This window comes from Terrapene carolina, unplaced genomic scaffold (assembly GCF_002925995.2).
Source record: "Terrapene carolina triunguis isolate 2854851 unplaced genomic scaffold, T_m_triunguis-2.0 Scaffold67, whole genome shotgun sequence".
NCBI classification, from domain to species: Eukaryota; Metazoa; Chordata; order Testudines; family Emydidae; genus Terrapene; species Terrapene triunguis.
In genome coordinates this window covers 33,140,689-33,161,317 of record NW_020664418.1, presented here as the reverse complement: position 1 = coordinate 33,161,317, position 20,629 = coordinate 33,140,689, and the positions used below count along the sequence as shown (strand labels likewise).

The following is a 20,629-nucleotide window of genomic DNA, read 5'->3' as shown; positions in this document are numbered from 1 at the left end:
TGTCAATTTAACAAAGAAATTGATATGTACCAGGCCTGTTATCTCAAGGGGAGTCTCTGACACACTTCAAACCAAACGCACTGCTTCAGGTAGAATAAACAAACACATTTATTCACTACAAAGATAAATTTTAAGTGATTATAAATCAAAGCATAACAAGTCAGATTTAGTCAAATGAAATAAAAGCAAAACACATTCTAAGATGATCTTAACACTTTCAGTGCTCTTACAAACTTAGATGCTTCTCACCACAGGCTGGTTGGTGGCTCTTCAGCCAGGCTCTCCCCTTTGATCAGCGCTTCAGTCGCTTGGTGTGATATCTGTAGATGTAGGTGGAAGAAGAGGAAGAGCATGGCAAACGTCTCTTCCTTTTATCATGTCCTTTCCTCCCTCTTGGCTTTGCGCATCGCCCCCCTCAGAGTCAGGTGAGCATTACTGGGTCTCTCCAAGCAAGGTTGAGCAATTCCCCTGGTATGGCCTCGTGCAGGTGAGTCATTGCATTGTAGCTCCCTTGCTGGACAATGGCTGTTGCTGGGTTGTTTGACACCCTGCCCTGGCGTTGGTTACTTTCCTTGCTGTTGCCTCTGGGGAGCTAATATCTGGCTGATTACCCCAACTTACAGCATGTTTTAGTGACAATCATACTACACAATTCTCATAACTTCATATGCATTAATGATATACATATATGGATAGAGAAATGATTCTATGATTCTATATACATATATGGATAGAGAAATGACTTTCAGCAGATCATAACCTTTCTCCTGATACCTTAGAAGACATGCTTTATACGTAAGCTCACGATTATATGAAAATGAGGAATATGGGGGTTACAGCACGCTTCCCCAAGGTATAGAATGTCACAATGGTTATTGGTGGTCAATTTTTTCTTTCCTTTTCTCAGCCTATTTAATTTTCTATGGACTTTAACCATAGTTCTTTATCTGCAGCAGAGAACACAATCTTGCCTCTCTGTGTCAGCTGTCAGTGCTGTTGACCAAAAGATATGCACACAAGAACAGTGCAGGAAGCTTTTTCCTTCCCACTACTCCAAAGATCCAGCTTATCACTTATTTGAGTGCCAGTCTATAGGGGCACTGACATCAATAATTGCCAGTTACTGCAAAACTCCCACAGGGCAGCACAGTGTGCTACTTTATACTAGTAGGCCAGATTAATATCAGTATTACTAGGTGTTTCATTAGGGAGAGATAGTGTGATCTATTTGATAGGGCATTGGACTGGGAATCAAGAGACCTCAGTTAATGCTCTGTTTGGCCAGTGATCTGCTGTGTGACCTCTGGCAAATCACTTCACTTTTTTGTGTCTCTGTTCCACTTCCACCATTCCGTCTGTCTTGCCTGTTTAGATTGTAAACTCTCTGGGGCAGGGACTGTGTCTCATTATATGATTGTACAGTGCCTAGCACAATGGGGTCCTGATCTCAGTTCGGGCATCTAGGCACGACTGTAAAGAAATAATAAACTTAATAGTATTAATGTATGTAGATACAGAGTGATGTTTCTTCCTAGGTTTTAAATGCCACTGAATCTCTGATTGTTGTTATATAAAAGAGCTTGTTAGTCTTTCAGCCTGGTCTTCCTACAAATTTATTTCAGTATAGCTACCTCCCTCAGGGCTGTGAAAAATCCACACACCCCTGAGAGACGTATATCTACTGACCTAACCCCAGGTATAGATCAGTGCTAAGTCAATTTCTGAGAATTCTTCTGTAGACCTAGCTACCACATCTCGGAGAGGTGGATTACCTACACCAGTGTTTCCCAAACTTGGGACGCCGCTTGTGTAGGGAAAGCCCCTGGTGGGCCGGGCCGGTTTGTTTACCAGCCGCGTCCACAGGTCCGACCAATTGCGGCTCCCACTGGCCGCGGTTTGCCGTTCCAGGCCAATGGGAGCTGCTGGAAGCAGCAGCCAGTTCGTCCCTCGGCCCGCGCAGCCCCCATTGGCCTGGAGCAGTGAACCGCGGCCAGTGGGAGCCGCGATCGGCTGGAAGTGCGGACGCGGCAGGTAAACAAACCGGCCCGGCCCGCCAGGGGCTTTCCCTACACAAGCGGCGTCCCAAGTTTGGGAAACACTGACCTATACCAATGGGAGAAGCGCTCTTGTCAGTGAAGGTTGTGTCTACAGTGAAGCACTACAGTGGTGCAGCTGCAGTGTCTGAAGTGTAGACAAACCTGAAGAATGTTATCCCAGAAACTTCTAGTTAGTGTAAAATGTTATCCTGGTAAACTGTGTGTTAAAGGGTGATAAGAATTTAATTTTTCACTTTACAGGTGTTGTTGTCTGTGAACCTCCTAACAACAAGCTGGATAAATTCACAGGAGTTCTTTTCTGGAAAGATAATAGGTACTCGCTCAATAATGAAAAGATGCTGCTACGAGGTTGTGTGTTGAGAAACACAGGCTGGTGCTTTGGAATGGTTATTTTTGCCGGTAAGACCAACCTTTATGGATTAACAGCAGTTTTAACCCCTAATGTGCTCATATACCAATACCCTGTATAACAGTTATGTATCATTATGGCTTGGTGTCTATAACGGCTGGCGTAGATACTCCACATTCAGCTAAATCCTTTCATCTTAGGATCTCAGAAATATTTTACAAAGTTTATAGGTATAATTGTCCCCATTTTACAGATGGGCTGAAAAGCGAGGCATGGAGAGGTTAGCTGTCTTGACCGAAGTGTCACAATTATTCACTAGCAGAGGCAAGAGTAGAACCTAAATATCTTAACTCCCTCTCTCCTATTTTAACCAGTAGGTGATAGCAGGCACTAGCCATCTGAATTTATCTCTGTATACAAGCATCTCAAACTTAGTTGTCCCTGAGGGTGTCAGTGTTCCAAAGTCCTGAACAAAAATGTAATAAATATGAAAGTAATGGATCAGCATTGCAAAATTGTCATGACTTTACCAGTCCTAGCAGAAAATGTACTTTCCTGTCCATTTACCATGATGTCTGATGAAAGAGCTAATGATATTTTACTCGCCCAGAGCAAATCGCAAGTAGAATTTTGCAAGAATGCAATAGATGCTCACAAATATATTACAAAATTTCATATGTCCTAGTAATGCAAAGAAACGGAGACAAGGAAAATCCTGGCATTAGGAATGATATAGGAAAGTATAGATAGTAATTAGGTCTGGTAGATGCAACACATTGGGATGCTGTTGTAAAATTGCCCACCAATTAAGGGGAAGATGGACTTCTATTCCACGTCAACATATAATGGTTGGGTGAGCGTAAGCAGTTAGAGAAGGCTGACATTATGTTTACACAAAATTTATGTAATACCAAACAAAATGTGTGTGTCTATAGATATGTAGATAAAAGTTGTGTATATTTAAATTTCTTCCTTATCCAACCTTTGTTAGTCCTCGTCTTATGTTGTAAGCTCTTTGATGCATGGACTGTGTCTATCTTTGTGTTTATATCTAATGTAATGAATCCCAGTTCTTGACTGGGCACTGTGGGTACTAATCTATTATACACATTTAATAATAGTAATAATAGAGGGAACCTCAGGATGAATTTAAACTATACATATATTTAATGATATATGAGGTAATTACATTCCATATAGTCAAATTAAGACATTGTGCAAATCAGTATCCATGTGACGTGAATCAGAGTCCTTGGCTATACTACAATTATCAATCAAGAAGAATTCACATTTAAAACCCATACCCAAAAAAAGACATCCCAGCTCTTCCTGAATAATCTTAGCTATGTGTTTGCTGCAAATATGTATGTAGAGCACTGCTGGTTTTAAATTCATGGGCAATGCCCAGATGTGTCAAAACACATATATTTGTACCTAGAATGTAGCCAGTAAATTGGTTGGGCCAGGTTCATTTGCTCTTTAGTTGAGCATGTCCTTGTTCTTAGATTTTTGGAATTAAAAAGGAGTTCATTTTTGAGGAGCTTTTATGAATTATGTGGCCTGCCATCAAACAGCAGCTTGCTGATGGGCCTTGAAGACCACTCTTTTCATTCATGTGGATGTTAATACACATTACTTTACATACTCAGTAGTCTCCAGTGACATAAAAGTTGACTATATTCCATGTAAGCCCAGCAGAGGGGAAGTTTGACTTGAACAACCACACGTAATGAGAGGAGAGGCTGAGTGCTTGCTTTGCTGTGGGCTAGCATTACAGAACTTGTGGAAACTTAATGAATGAATAAAATAATAATAATAATTAATTGGCACTTCTGTATCAGCTTCCAATTGACCATCTCAAAGTGCATTACAGATATTAATAATTTAAGCCCCAGAAAACCCTGCTGAGATAGGTAGGTAAGTATGAGCCCCATTTCATAGATGAGGAAACAGGAGCTTAGAGAGGTAATGTGTAATGAGGTCTCAAAGGAAGTCGGGGGAGAGGCAAGCGAAGAACACGGAACAGCTTGTTCCTAATTTTGTAGTTTTATGTGAATAAAGTCCTTGGAAATTACCTCAGTCTGGAATGAAATATTTTTGCAGCAATCAGATTTTAAATTAGATGATGATTTTCACCCCCCAGCCTAACCACCATTCTACAGCTGCGGAATATTTTTCAAAATTGATTGTGAAAGCTCAGGAATGCTTTTAGACAATTAAAATTTGCAAAATGATATCTGTTTTTAGAATTTATTTCTTGCATATGCATTAGAAAAACGTAGCTTCAATATGTGTATTTTTAAAAATTTCAGTAATGTATTTAATAATTTTAGTAAATAATTGATCATGTAATGATTTAAAAAAAGATTTGTTACTTTTTTTTATAGGCCCTGACACTAAATTAATGCAAAACAGTGGTAGAACTAAATTTAAAAGAACAAGCATTGACCGGCTGATGAATACTTTAGTATTATGGGTAAGTTGTTATAGTCAGATCAGGAAAAATCAGTGGGCATTGCATCTACATAATTAATCTACTCTACTAAATTATCATTTCAGATATCGTGGAATTATCTGTATCAGTAGATATTTTTGGACAACGTACGATACCAATATGAAAGCATTGCAGCACAGATGCATACATAAGGTTGAAAGACACACTTTTATCCATCTTGAAGACCATTATCTGTCACTGAGCACCCCTGCATACAGGAGTATTTACAAGCAGTAGCAATCCATTGTTCTTTAGGGCAGGATCTTTTCATGAGGCCACTGGTATGGTGAGCTAAAGACAAATGCACAGAAAGTTTTTACAGCAATTTTTCTTATCTCTCACCATCGTTCTGGTTCCTAAACTTCAGTGAGAACAGGATTGTACCCTTCCTGTTAATTTGGTTTTTGTGACAGGTTATCCCCAGGTAGTGAAGATCAGGTGCAGAAATTTGTAACTAGAAACCTTCAGTGGACTGAGTATTTCACTTTTGTGTCAAACTTGGTCTTTACGATTAAAGCTAAGGATATATCCAAATTCCTTATGGTTACTTAGTGAAACAAAATATTGCAGTTTTGGCATAGGCAGACTTCAAAGCTACTACTTTTTTAAGTGTTGTGTTTTTGATCATGGGAGAAATTTTGGAGTTGCAGAAACTTTTTAACTGAGTAAATCCAAAGATTCATAGATGGGGTTGTGGATTAAAAGAGAAGTTTCCATGTGAGAAATAGTGAAATTTTTCCAACATGGCTAAATACTACTCAAATTTTTAAAGTTATTTATAGCTCTTCTGTACCCACATGCTATTAAAATTAATTAAAATTAAAATTAATCCTTTACCGATGACTTAGAAAAACACATCTTAAACCAAACTTTTATAAGAATGCTCACAGCAAGTGCTCCTTGAGGTTTTTGTTATTTACCACAACAATAAAAAAAACCCTTTTTGCCAACTCTTCTAATAACTGCACCTATTTGTAGTTTATGTACAACATAGGATTATAATGATGTTGGGCCAGATCCCAAGGTCTTCACTATTGGCTAGATTTGCCTTTAGATCACAGCCCATAGAAAGTAGCAGTGTAGAACTACATCATCCGGGGAGAGCATCAAAAGATATTGTGTCTCAGGAAGGCAGGATGGCACCCAGAGCTCCCCAACATGCATGGGGAGTATGCGTATGGTTACAATGTGATGTATGTGATGCATCTTAAACCCCCTCACGCTGCACTGTAACTGTCCCATGACCCAGAGCAGAGGGAGATGGGGACCTAGCCTCCCTTTGGCTCCGGACTGCAATTTGGCCTCTCTCCCTGTGCAAAGCAGGCACACTCGTACATGTATGTACATACATACACACACATGTGCTGTGCACTTGCGAAAGGGTCAGGGGAACATGGGCTCTGGTTTGTACACAGCCAATATCTAGACAAACTGAGTAAGGAATGGGGACTAACTGGAGACAAACTAATTATGGACTCAGAATTTGGGCCTTTATTTGTGGCAAAGAACAGCAAAGTGAGATTTTCCCCTCATCTTATTAGAGATGAAATATTCTTTGCCTTGTTTACTTAGACTGGGCAATACCAATATGTATATGTAGGTGAAATGTATCCTTTCCATGTGTCCATTTTAGGAAATAGTACACATTTTGAAAAAGCTAACCAGCTCTGCTATTCTCATTTCAGATCTTTGGCTTTTTGGTATGTATGGGAATAATTCTGGCAATAGGAAATTCAGTATGGGAACAACAGGTTGGGACCCGTTTCAGAATTTACCTTTACTGGAATGAAGTGGTGAACAGTTCTGTATTTTCAGGATTTCTCACATTTTGGTCGTACATTATCATACTCAATTCAGTTGTGCCTATTTCCCTGTATGTGAGGTAAGATGGGAGATTATGATTTTATAAAGCTTATAAATAATGGCTATTTCACGTCAACTTTTTTTCTTAATTGCAATGTTATGCTTTATCCTGTTAATTTTTGTGCTTTTAAAACTTGATCTGCTGTGTACTTTGTACATAAGAAACCTAAACCTTTTATGGAGATAATGCTTAGAATTGGAGAATAGCACATGCTTTCTTTCTTTCTTTCTTTCTTTCTTTCTTGTCTAGAATTCATTGTCATTGAATTATGTCAACTCTTTTGTTTCCTCCTTGCTTCGCTCTCCAACAGCTGACAAGTAAGCAGTGGTGGACATCTGTCACTCCCTGCACCTGACCTTTGGTTTGAGAAATAGCAAAGCATTCATCACCTTTGTGATATTTTTGTTGTTCATCTTTTCCTCAGAATGTCCTTGATGTGCATATTTAATTTCTTCTTCCTGAAATGTTGAGTCCTTATGTAAAAATTTCCTTTGATCTCATGCTGAACAACATTATTGAGAGGGCATTATTCCTTAACTAAGGTTCCTGTTCACTCAATTTTTACATTATTCCAGCACCTCTTAAAGTTCAAAAATATGGAAATTAAAATCCACAATGTATATTATGTGATGGCTAATCTCATATTTTCAGTTATTATTCTTAAAACCACCATCTTTCGCCTTGCTAATATTGATGTTGCAGTTAGACAATTTGTAGGGTAGAAAATTAGCAGAATGATTCAAAATAGTTTTTTGGCTCCTTCAGGCATGAAATCCATGTTAATAAAGAATAAAATTCATGCAATGTTTGCAGTTGCTGAATATTTCTGCTGGATTATGGGTAAGTGTAGTGGATTAAGAGTAGTGTTTACAGTGTTGGAGCTTCTAATACATTGCCTCACTTTGTCACTGAGAAGTAAATCTTGTGCTTGATTGAGGTATGTACGGTAGAGGAAATAAAAGGAGTATTGTCGTGGTTGACAGGGCCAAAATGTAAACAGGCTCATCAAAATAATGGGTATAGCAGAGTGATATTGTGATCTTTTTATCCTTCAGTGTTCTTTTTAAATGTACTAAGAGCTTTCCAGTACTTTTTTCCCACGGTTAAACTGTGTCCATTCCCCCTAGGCTGGCTATGTTTATCTGAAAAAAGCGCTATTTTCTGTTTAAAGTTTTTGTAATCTTTTTCTTATTACTAGAAGCACACACTGTTTTAATTTTTAAAGTTACTTGCTTACTTGGCTATTGTGCTTACAGGTGCCTGCTAGTAGTGATCAGTGGTATATATGTCTCCATGTACTTCTACATATTAAATTTGATTGTTAAAGTTAAAAAAACAACAACGCTGTGGTAGAGAGTGAATGAGTTGCATGAACAACCTCTCTCTTCTCTCTGCTCCGAGTGGCAGTCAGAAAATATAAATGCCAAGATGCGGGTAATCTGCTTCCTGCGGTGGCATCTGGCTGCAGTAGACCCCACCACAAATAGCTTATGGTACTTTGGAATGGTGGTAAGAACAGGGTATTTGTAAGCTATTTCCTTCTGACTCATCTTACATTTTGAAGATTTTTGTATCCAGTTATGAAGTCTGAAGCACAACCAGTTCCTAACCCAGAATATCAATACACAAACTTCCATGGCTTTACATAGACAGTAAATGTGCGCAGTGCCCTTAAACATGTACATAATATAGGCAACTACAGTAGCACCGACAACTGACATAGTGAAAAAGATTATAATGCAAAACCCTCTTACAGGGCTAAGCATGGTTTATTACTTGTGTGCATGCATTTAATATACATTTTAAAAATCCCTACAAATATATTTAAATTACTGTAATTTGTGGAAAAGAGATTACATTGCATGCCCCAAGAGATTTGAAATGTTCTGGTTATCCAGAGAACAGGTACATCGTGGACACCAGCAGTTCAAACTTACCCCATGTCACCTTGCCACTATGCCTCCCCCCATGACTGGGGTAGTCCAGAGCCTTTCACTCCTTCACTTCTCTGCTGACACTGCCATTAATGAGTGACTATTAGTGCCATTTATGGTGATACCTGTGATGCCTCTTAGGAACTAAACAGAGACTGCTAGCTCATTTCACATAGATTACTAAAGAGTTTGGATATGTGGATACCTGCAATGTAATACATGAAGCCTTGATGTTTTGGAGGCTGGGGACAGGGCTATAGTGCAATGCACTCTGTCAATCTTCACCTTGTAATAGCACCAGTAAAATGCAGTGCAACCCCTAGAGTAGCCTAATGTGCACTGAGTACCAGATTGACCCCCGACAAATGCCAGGATTAGTGGAGGCAGAAAGATGGCTTAGAGCCACCCCACTCTCCTTCTCAGCTATGCTGACTTCTGCTCCAGTGCATATTAGGATTGAGTCCAACATGCACTGCCTGTTGTCAGTGCATGTAAGTAGCTCTCACAATTAGGATCAGTTGTTTAACTGTAATAATCTGTAACTGTATACATTAACAGACAGCCCAGTTGTCAGCTGACCACATGTGGATGGTTTTGTAGATAGACCTCATGTGATCTTTATCTCAAAAAATGCAGGCTTCTACCCAATGAGCGAAGGAAGTAACTCTACTCATTCATCAAGTATTAACCTGAAAAGACCTAACATACTTGAATTTAGAATGTCTATATTTTATTCTCACTTGATAATGCCATATCATTAACACAATGATAGAAAACTATGTCATTTATGTAAATTTTTAAATGACAGTGTTCTTACCATGCATGTTACTTCACAGAGGAATTAAAGTTTGAGATATCATTGTATAGAATAGTGTAATGTTTACTTTGCATGGCTCTTTTGCTCTGAACTGTAAAAACAAATTTGATTGAACTCCTGCATTTGATATATTTTCATTTGAAAGGTTTTACAATTCTGAAGAGTGTTTTTGTGTCTTTTTTTCCCCAAAGTGTGGAAGTTATTCGACTTGGTCACAGCTATTTTATAAATTGGGATCGTAAAATGTATTACCCCAAAAAAGACACACCTGCTGAGGTTCGGACTACCACACTCAATGAAGAGTTAGGACAAATTGAATATATTTTCTCAGACAAAACAGGAACAATCACTCAAAACATAATGACTTTTAACAAATGCTCCATTAATGGAAAAACATATGGTAAGTCAGTGCTTATTAATGTTTTGCCAGTAAAGTTTACTTCTAATTGTGATGTTGAGTTTAGCTCATTCGCTGATTATTAAGGACATTTGTTCATTATGAGCCTTATCCAGCTTCTCTTGAAGTCAGTGTAGAGACTCTGATCAATTTCAGTAGGTTTTGGATCAGGCTGTATAAAAGAGAAACAGGATCTGATGTTGGTGTGACTCCTTAAGTATGTAAATATGGGTTTAGAGGTGCCTTGTCCATCTTCTGATAATCAAGGATTTAATGCAGGATTAAAGAATGGAGATAAAAGCAGTAGTCATGACATTGTATATATAAATTAAACATATGGGGCTTTTTCATGAACTTCAATGATTTATTGTAATCTTCCCAAAACTGAGTCGTATTGTTTTAAATGCATATTCATGATACTTCTTGTACAGGCTGAGAAGTCTTTTATAATGTAATTATTTTGTAATAATGTCTGTTAGAAAGTGATTGATTGCCTAGCACCAGGGAGTTGCTGGGAAAATTATCCCATGTCTCTGCCAATGCAACAAAATTGTGGCCTGCCACAGGCCTGATACCTAATATTTCAAGTGTCTATTTTACAACACTTCTGTAATCTTGACACCTGTCCCCTAGAGACTAGCTTGAGACACCAAACTCCTTTTCACTAATTCAAGATTTGAAGCCACGTGTTCAGAGGTGAAAAAGCTAATGCCTTCATTATTGTGCCACTTAACTCTCAGGTTAAAAGACATTGAATAAATTAAGGTGAAAGGGTGATATATATATTTGTTGAGTTTTAGACTTGTAAATATAGATATAATATAAAAACATGGTATTAAAAATCCTATAGTGTAAAGTGGTCATTCTTTAAAAACTTACCAACTGTCTTACAGAATGTTTTAGACTACTAAAATAACAACATTATTATTTGCTAGTATTCTAGGTAGTCTCTGTAGCAAGTATAGAGAAATTTAGGTAATACTACAAATACTAAGGTAACTTTTGCAGCAAGTGAATATTTTTATGTCTCAATTGCATAATAAACACTCCGTATAAAACTTGAGCGCCAGATCCTGCAAATATGCAACAAATATCTTTACTTTATGAGTACTCCCCTTGACTTCTGTGGGGTTACTCATGTGATAAATTAGATTCTTATGCATAAGTGATAGCAGAATCAGGCCCTAAACAATCAGAATAAGTAAAATAGCTGGAGGAAAAAATACAATGGCATTGTGGACAATAGAATGGAAGCATTTACTTTAGCATAATGTTGGCTGTACCATGATTCACTGCAATGTTTTATATTTTTGAATGTTGTTGCAATGTTTCCTCTTTGATGTCTACCTCCATAGTCTAAAAAACATGAAAAATTTATTTCGTAAAACTCTAAAACTGGAATTAAATGTCATATTTTGTGTTAATTAACTTTGTATTTTGTAGGTGATGTATATGATGACCTGGGCCGGAAAACAGCAATTAATGAGGTATAAATATGACCAAGTTACAAAATATTTAGTATGTTGTAATATGGCTCATTTCATCATTAAAATATTTTCAATAGATCAGTAATTTTCAATGAAACATTAATTTCCCCGAACTTGAAACATGCTGTAGAATAACTTATAGTAAGACATAGGCAAGAAAAACTTTCTTTTCCCTCTAGGAGTTTGTTTACATTTTAAAAATTTACCAAAATAGCTATTCCAGAATAATTATTCCAGAACAGTTATTTCAATATAAGCACCTGTATGGACACTCATTCTGGAATAGCTGTTTTGGTGAACTTCCAAGTGTAGACAAGCCCTTACATCCTCCTTTTATGGCCCTTCTGTCTCTAGGTAGTAGTGCTGTATGCTAATCACACAGTACCAGGTGTAACTTTAAGCAGTACTGTTTCAGGTAATTTAAAGCACTTACATTTTGTATGTAACAACTGAATAGAACAATGAGTATTTTGGAGCAGGAATGTATTGTGAGGATAAATTAATGTTTGTGAGGTACTATGGTGATGAGAGCCATGTAAATAGTGAGACTGATTTGTTTTCACACTGAGAAAGATCAGCTATTACCAAATGCACAACTACAAAATGGGGAATAACTGGCTAGGTAGTAGTACTGCTGAAAAGAATCTAGGATTAGAGAGGAACACAAATCAAATATGAGTCAACAATGTGATGCTGTTGAGAAAAAAGCTAATATCATTCTGGGGTATATTAACAGAGGTGTTGCATATAAGACACGGGTGATAATTGTCCTGCTCCACTCAGCACTGGTGAGGCCTCAGTTGTAGTCCTGTATCTAATTCTGGGCACAAGAAAGATGTGGACAAATTGGAGAAAGTCCAGAGGAAAGCAACAAAAATGATACAAAGTTTAGAAAACCTGACCTATCAGGAAAGGTTAAAAAGCAGGCATGTTTAGTTTTGAGAAAAGAAGACTGAGGGGGAACCTAATAACAGTTTTCAAATAAGTCAAGGGCTGTTATAAAGAGGACTGTGATCAATTGTTCTCCTGACAGCAGGATAAGAAGTAATGGGCTTAATCTGCAGCAAGGGAGATTTAAATTAGGTATTAGGAAAAACTTTCTAAGTCTGAGGGTAGTTAAGCTGTAGCATAGGGATTCCACAAACTTCCTTGGAAGCCTATCATTGAAGGTTTTTAAGACAAGGTTGGGCTGACACCTGTCAGGGATGGTCTAGGTTTATTTGGTCCTGCCTTGACACAGAGGGCTGGACTCGATGACTTCTCAAGGTTCCTCCAGCCCCACATTTGGCTCTGCCTGTATCACTGAAGTCAGTAGGAGCAGGAACAGACCCTTACATAGCAACATAGGGATTGATAGAAGCCATATATCCCAATTAGATTCCATTATTTCTCTGGCTTTATAAGGACTTGGTTTTAGATTGTTTTTAGCTAGACAGCAGCTAGATTTGGGAGGGGAGAGTCAGAGTGATATTCTAATCTCATTCACTATCTTCTGCTTAGCTACATGAAATTAGAAGGGGCATATTTTCATATTCATTTCTAAATTATTTAGTATTAGCTACACCAAACAAGATTTTTCAGCCCCCTGCTGTGCAACTAGTATTGACTCCCTGGCATTGTTTGTGTTGCATAGAAGCATAGAAATGTAGTGCTAGAAGTGACCTTGAGAGGTCATCTAGTCCAGCCCCCCTGTGCTGAGGCAGAACAAAGTATCTGATGTTGTGGGATAGCTAGGAAGTCAATCATTTGACCAGTACTGTTCGCTGTATCTGCAGTGATATGAGTACATTGCCCTTGAACACTAGTTCATCTTCAACCGCTTCCTTTCTATTAAAATTCATAACAACATTCTGTGATTCTTTAGTTTCCCAAAATATGAGTCACAATTATATTCTGCATCCTTTTCCACGTCAGTGACACTGTGGAAAATTATGTAAGGTAGAATTAAACAGGAACATGTTTGTGCTATCACTTGTTACAGCTTCTTTTGTTCCTATTATCTCTACAGAAGCTCTTAATCTGGGTCTTTGAGTAGCTTGTTCAGGGGAAGATGGGGAAGCGCAGTACCCCCTCAAATTCAAGATCAGTCTTATAGTGAATAATGACAGTGTTTATAGAAGGTGTAACCTCAGTTCAGTGCTTATTAACTTTTTTGGAAATACAGAAACATGCTACAATTCCTTGCCCTCTAGTGTTTGGAGGCCCTACAAAAAGGCACAGAAGCTATTAACATGTACTGGAGATAATCCTTGGCTAAACCCAAGAAACCCAGATTTTCTGTGTCGGGCAGAAAATCACTATAAATGTGTAAAAACCTATATATTTGTAATGACACTAACCTCTTTTCGAAAGTGCTTTGAAATCATTGATGAAAAGCTCTGTATAAGTGGTATCAATATTATTACAAAAGGCCATGCCCTAACCTCATAAGCTAACCTCCTGATTTCTAGAAACTCATTGTTAGAACACAGTTATGAATCCTAATAACAAGTCTGCCAGGTACTTAGCTACCATTAACTGAACATGCAGCAGGTGATCCTAATCTGAACATAACAAAAAATGGTCAACTTTTTATCTTATTAATTTTAAACTATCCTAACATCCTGATGGACTCTAAACCTGTGTGTATGTTATTTGTTTACTATGTGTTATCTAGGTGTGCCTTTGCTTCTTGTTGTTTTGATACTTTTTCTTTCCTTCTGTATATTTCTTTGTAATTAGTTTGCATTGAGAAGCTCCCGCTCTGTACTTCTGATATCTTTGTCTTTTCTATCATTTGTTCTTGTAAACAAAAAAATAGATTTCAGTAAACAAAACTAAAAAATAAAACTCGAATGAAGCATGCTTCCCTGCCTCTGGAGCTAGAGGAACAGTTCAATTGGCTGTCAGTAGTATTAAGGTTTATACCTTCTTTGCAGGCCAACCATTAAAATGGAAAAACAACGAACACTTGATCAATTTTGACTCCAATAAGCAGAGTGCTGTGACATACATTTTGGAACACAGCAGCCAGCACATTGCATGACAGATTTCCTGCTCTTGTAGTATCTTAAAATAGACTGCATCTAGCTCCCCTCTGTCTCTTGATTAAAGTGACTGAATATTTTCAGTCCAAATTTGCTTCAAAAACACTTTTTCTATGAGATGCCTACCACAGTAGAAATGATTTTATGGCATAATAAGAAACATAACTTGAAAATGTTTGGAAAATGACACCAGGCAGGTAACAATTTTATTCTTAGAACTGTCATTGATGAAACTGATCAACTGGTTCTGTAATACAAAACAAATTGTAGGTTGAAAATGTGTTTATTTACTTCAATGTACTTCATTCTCAGACTACACAGCCCATGTCTACTGGAGTGTTTTACTTTTAGCCTTATGTCTGGACCCTGGAGACTTGTTAAAATTGATTAGCTTTTAGGCCCAACTGCCATCTGTGTCTTTGAAAATATCCTCACCCCTTCACAATCTAGTTTTAAAAACTTATCTTTTTAATATTAATGTAGCCTTGTCAGATAAAAAAATCATATAAAAATCATATTTCTGATATTTAACTTTTTGATGAAAAAAGATACATTACACAATTGGAGATTAAGGACTACTTTCTTTTGTGCCTGTAGACCAAATACAAGTATTGATTTTCTGTTTTAGTTCTTTTTCAACCATTGTCAGTGAGAACAAAAAGGAGTCTTAATTACAAATGCAAAATCCAGATATGTAATTGTACCAGGAAATGAAATTATGCCATTTTACTTTGTGTGGGTTTCTAATATAGTCTCTTAATACCAAAACATCAAAATAAAAGGATCTCACCATTTAAAATCTTTACTCTTTTAAACATTGTGTTTGTTTGTTTTTCTCTTGCAGAAAACAGTGCCAGTGGATTTTTCATTTAACCCACTAGCAGATAGAAAATTTCAATTTTATGATCACAGCCTGATTGAATCCATTAAACTAGGAGACTCAGTGGTGCATGAGTTCTTTAGGTTGCTTTCTCTCTGCCATACAGTCATGTCTGAAGAAAAAAATGCAGGTAAACTACTGAAAAGCTTAGTTATAAGTAAAGAGATTCTAACTATTTGGTTTCTATAGCACTTTTCTAACTTAAAAAGTAGAGGTTAACCAAATTTTTAAAGGAAGAAGTGAGTCAAGAGTGAGCCATAAAAATGTGGGTGCAGATCTTGCACCCTTAAAACGCTGGGTACACTGTTGGGTGTTTCTGAGCACAAATTAAGTAATTGCACATGTAAATGTTAGTTGCCTGAGCAAATAACTGATCTGTGAGCATAGCATTGGCATACACCGTTTGTATTGGCTTACTTTTTATGCCGGCCCCTAATTTAGTTCAGGCGATTTCGCCTAAGTGAGTGATAGTGCGCATAGGTGCATGTGCAAAATTAGAGGCCAGGAAGATCTTCATTAAAAGTTAGCCTTTATTAAGTCTTCCCACAAAAGAGAGGGAAGCATGATTATTCCATCTCTTTGGAGTATTGCATACAATTATTTTTGTTTCCACTTGATTATTGTGCCTTTTAGTACTGATTTGGATATTTTTATAAGTAGAATATATGGTACATATCTTGGATGAGCCATATAGTTCATGTGTGTGAGAACAAATTGTGTATAATCTTGGTCTGGCAGTGTTGACAATATCTTCAGCTTGCAAACTGTTAGAACTCTGAAATCGAAAATTAGGAAGCCTCTTGTTAGCGATATCATGTGTTATTCATGAAGAGAGGCTAGTCTTACTACAATTCCTCATTTTTGTAAAAATCACTTTCAGGATCCCAGAATTGGGAGTATTGGGTGTTCTGCTGCATCACTAGGGCCCTACTAAATTCATGGTCCATTTTGGTCAGTTTCACTGTCATAGGATTTAAAAAATCGTAAATTTCATGATTTCAGATATTTAAATCTGGAATTTCACAGTATTGTAATTGTAGGGGTCCTGACCCAAAAAGGAGTTGTGAGGGGGTCGCAAGGTTATGTGTGTGTGGGGGGGGGTTGCAGTACTGCTACCCTTCTGTGTTGCTGCTGGCGGCAGCACTGCCTTCAGAGATGGGCAGCTGGAGAGCAGCGGCTGCTGGCTGGGAGCCCAGCTCTGAAGGCAGAACTGCCACCAGCAGCAGCACAGAAGTAAGGATGGCATGGTGTGATATTGCCATCCTTACTTTTGCGCTGCTGCTGCAAAGCTGGACCCTCAGTCAATAGCCATCGCTGTCCGGCTGCCCAGCTCTGAAGGCAGCAGCACAGAAGTAAGGATGGCATGGTTTAGTATTGCCACCTTTACTCCTGCACTACTGCTGGCAGGACGCTGCCTTCAGAGCTGGGTGCCCGGCCAATAGCCGCCGCTCTCCGGCTGTCCAGCTCTGACATCAGCACAGAAGTAAGGGTGGCAATACCGTGACCCCCCCCTAAAATAATCTTGTGACCTCCCTGCAACTCCCTTTTGGGTCAGGACCCCCAATTTCAGAAATCTGTATAGTATAGGGTAAAAGCACACAAAAGACGAGATTTCACGGTGGGAGACCAGATTTCACAGTCTGTGATGCGTTTTTCATGTCCATGAATTTGGTAGGGCCCTATGCATCACAGTCCACCTTTCAAGATGAAGACTAATTATCCTCACTATGTTAGGTTGCTGTGTTGTGTCCTCATTTTACACTGGTGGCTTCATTAAAGTTGGATACTTTTCTATCATATTAGACTCTTTAAAGTCAGTCATGCTGTGTGTAGCATAAAATAAATCGTCATAGTCATAGAGGACAGGATTCTGGGAAGAGAAGATGTTTGGAGTGTGGCAGCACCTCAGTTACCTGTCTCATGGATGAGCATATATTATCACAGCATTTACAAGTAGATAATGCATCATCTTGTCCAATATTTAACACAGAAATAACAGGCCCTTGATTTTAAACCTCTGTTTCTAAGCTGTGAGACAATTATCCCATCTGCCTCCCAAGGAGTAGGTCTGTTAAGGAGAATTTCTTATTTTTACCTAATCAAATTGTGTTGGTTTATGTCGCTGCTGTGGCATATTCAAAAGGAAATGGACCATATCGTAACGATTAACTGAGATGTAACACATTTTGGCTAGTACTTATGCATAACTGTTTTGAGACATGATCTCATAACCTGTAATTGTCTTGGTATGTTTTGTTCTGATGCATGTTTTTTTCAACTTCAAACAGTACAAAAATCTTCAATTCATAGTAAAAAACCTTGTGTTGATTTTGAAGTTGATTGAAATTGATGGGAGTACTTGGCTACAAAAAAGTCAGGGATTTTGTGTCAAAAAGTATTGAGTAATTCTAAACTCTTCTAGTTCATTAGGAAGTAAGTATCCAGTTAATGCTAACTCATTTGGGCACTGCAAGCTACCTTTAAAAATGTGTGGTTTTGTTTTGTTTTGTTTTTAAGTTGAAGAGGTGGGTCAGGAGGTCTCTGTTTTACAGAAGTCCTCTATTCACTCACAGTCTCTATCCATTCACAAGTTCAGCTCAGAGAATGGTAGATCATTATGGGAATGTTTGCACTGGCAATGTGACTTCAACTGGAGAGCCTCTTTTTAGGGCTCAGAGGGTATTTTAATCTTGATGCCCATTTAATTCTTGGCTTCTTTCAGACTGCCAGCATGGTGCCAATTATGATTAGGAACTGGACTGAGACCAGCTTACTACATTTAGGCCTCAGAAACATGTGCCAATTGCTAATGACTTTGTCACTACAGACTAAAGTTGAATTAAAGCAGTGACTTGGAGGTGGAAAGTTTGAATTCTTTTCAGCCCTCTTCCTTCATCCTGTATAGGATCAATCAGTCTATTTCATTGCTCATATTATTGTTCATTGAGCCTTTTTCATTTTTTCTAGCAGGAGAGTTGATAGCTAAATCCCAAAAATTTAATGGATAAGTTCCATGAGAATTTCATAAATGCAAAGAAGGAGAATCCAAAACCTATCTCTTCTATTGGTTATTATTGGGTTCAGTTTTTCACTTAAACAAGGTTTCAATCTCTTTGTTTTGTACTTAGATATAGTGTGTCTTCCCAAAATTTACAGTATATATTTCATGTGTAAAAATCCTATTTTCTGGGGATTTTCAACCAAATCTGTAACTGAATTAAAATTAATTTAAAAAATGAGACCTGTAGGAAATTTTTCTTCATTATCTGACTTTTTTCATAACCCTTTTGCCAACAAATGGCAGGCTTGTGATGAATCTGGTATGTTGGTATATATATTGCACTTGGAAAAATTAATAAAAAATTATAAATGGCTGGCTTGGTATCATTCACACTTTCCACATAGTTAAACTTCATTGCCAGCTAGCTTTGAATGTAAATTGGAAGAAATTAATTTGTTGTTAAGCAAAGTTATTAACGATTGTTTTCCTAGGATAGTTCCATAGAAATTTTTATTTTTAATACCCAGAATATGAATTGCATTTTTGAACATTTGTATATGAAATTCTGCACTGCGCTGAGCAAGTTTAGCCACAGAAAGAAGCTTATGATTTCCACAGACAATATTCACTGTGGAACAGTTTGAAGTGAACTGTGGTCTAAGATTTGCCTGGCAGGTGACAGAGTTTTATACGGGTGACAAAAGGTGGATTGTATTTAAATGTATATCTATTGGATTTTTTTAATTAATAAGAGAGCTAGTACAATATGTTCTAGTTTCCATGCCACAGTTTTTCATTTTACTAGAATGACACAATTTCCTTTTTTAATGCTTTGGTTTTTGATTGTGCAAGAATAATTTGTGTTTGTAAGATGTAAATCAGGCACAGCAGAAGTGCTAAGTATTATTATTGTTAAGAATTAGGGCAGTACTTTTATATGTTTTGTTTTTGAGAAGCAAATGAAATAAGGTTGAGCTCTAGTTTTTGTTGTAGCCATCCCACTTTCTCCTTTTTCATGTATTAATAACTTTCTCAAAAAATTTCTCTTTAGGCTGAATTTATTCCTGCATTGTCTCAGTCAAAAGATTTATTTTTTTTGCGTCTCAGCCAAATTAGTTCAGCTGCTTCGTACTGGATGAAATCGGTAAAAAAAAATTGGGCATGCAAATAAATATTTCCTATAGATGTTTGTCTTTAAATTTACATCTTAATAGTAGTTACTGTTGGTTTTATGTTCAGTACAGCATGAAATATATAGACTGTGCACTGAAGCTGAGTTGAGACATTTTTAGAAACTGTGGGCCAAATTTTGCTCTCTGTAAATCTGGAGTAACTCCATCAAAGTCCATGGAGGCTTTGATGCTAGTGCAATGGGGAGAAGAATTAGACTCATTAACGTATTGAATTTCTTGACTTCATGGGGTTGATTTCTCCACCTTTTACCATTTCATTAAAGTTAGTTTTGCACTTCTTTTAACTATAATTTTCTATACTTTTGTATAGCACTCTCAGGACTGCAGGAGTGAGAGAGAGAGAAAGAAAAAGTTCTGACATCTGCCCTAGTTTTAAGATCCTTCTGGGGATTATTTTGGTCACTTGTGTGTTAATAATTTAGTTCCTATTTTTGTGCTACCTGACTGTTTCTGGGTCTGTCATGTAGCTAGGCTTTTGATGGGTTTTGTAGCTATGATTACTCATTTTTATCTGTTTATTGGCTAGATATCATACAGATCTCTCGACCTTTTCACAGAGGCCCTTTTTAACCATAAAAGGATATCTTTCATGCTTATTTACAGTATGACTTGGGCAGAATGTGAATACTGGTCTTCCAGTATCCTTCTGTGTATCTTAGTACACATGCCCCTTTAACTTCAGTGTGGAGTATCCAGATATAGAAATTTGATATATTAAAATAACTATATCTGAAAAATGGGTCCAGTGATATCTACATGTACCCTAAATTCCCATAAGGTTCTGTGCTATGTAAGGCCAGCTGATGCATGCAGTGCAGCATGCTCAAATATGCTGAGTATGTTCTTCAACATTTTACCTCAGAAGAAGGGAATTTTCAGATTGTTTGGGGGTAAAGTTATTTTTACCTTCCAATGGTAATATCAAGTTCTTAATGGCAATTACTGTACAATACTCCCCAGACTGAGGGATTGAACAGACTTCCTCTGAGAATATGACTCTGAAATCTCGCTCTGAAGTCCCTTACCATGTTATCTTTGTCCCAGGCAGTCAGTGAACAGAAATTGAACCCTTATCCATTACAAACTTCCTCCAAACCCACACAGTTGTCTTACTTCCTTTTCTGGCTTGC

The 20,629-nt window shown here is 37.6% G+C and overlaps 1 protein-coding gene across 1 annotated transcript in view; it reads left to right on the top strand.

Moving 5' to 3' along the window:
* Positions 1-20,629, top strand: part of ATP8B4 (ATPase phospholipid transporting 8B4 (putative)) — a 165,553-nt gene that overhangs the window by 90,273 nt on the left and 54,651 nt on the right. The window contains exons 9-14 of the mRNA XM_024193909.3: positions 2,298-2,456; positions 4,794-4,882; positions 6,586-6,782; positions 9,707-9,915; positions 11,356-11,399; positions 15,270-15,435. Of these exons, the coding sequence (XP_024049677.1) occupies positions 2,298-2,456; positions 4,794-4,882; positions 6,586-6,782; positions 9,707-9,915; positions 11,356-11,399; positions 15,270-15,435 (864 nt within the window). The remainder of the gene's footprint in view (positions 1-2,297; positions 2,457-4,793; positions 4,883-6,585; positions 6,783-9,706; positions 9,916-11,355; positions 11,400-15,269; positions 15,436-20,629) is intronic.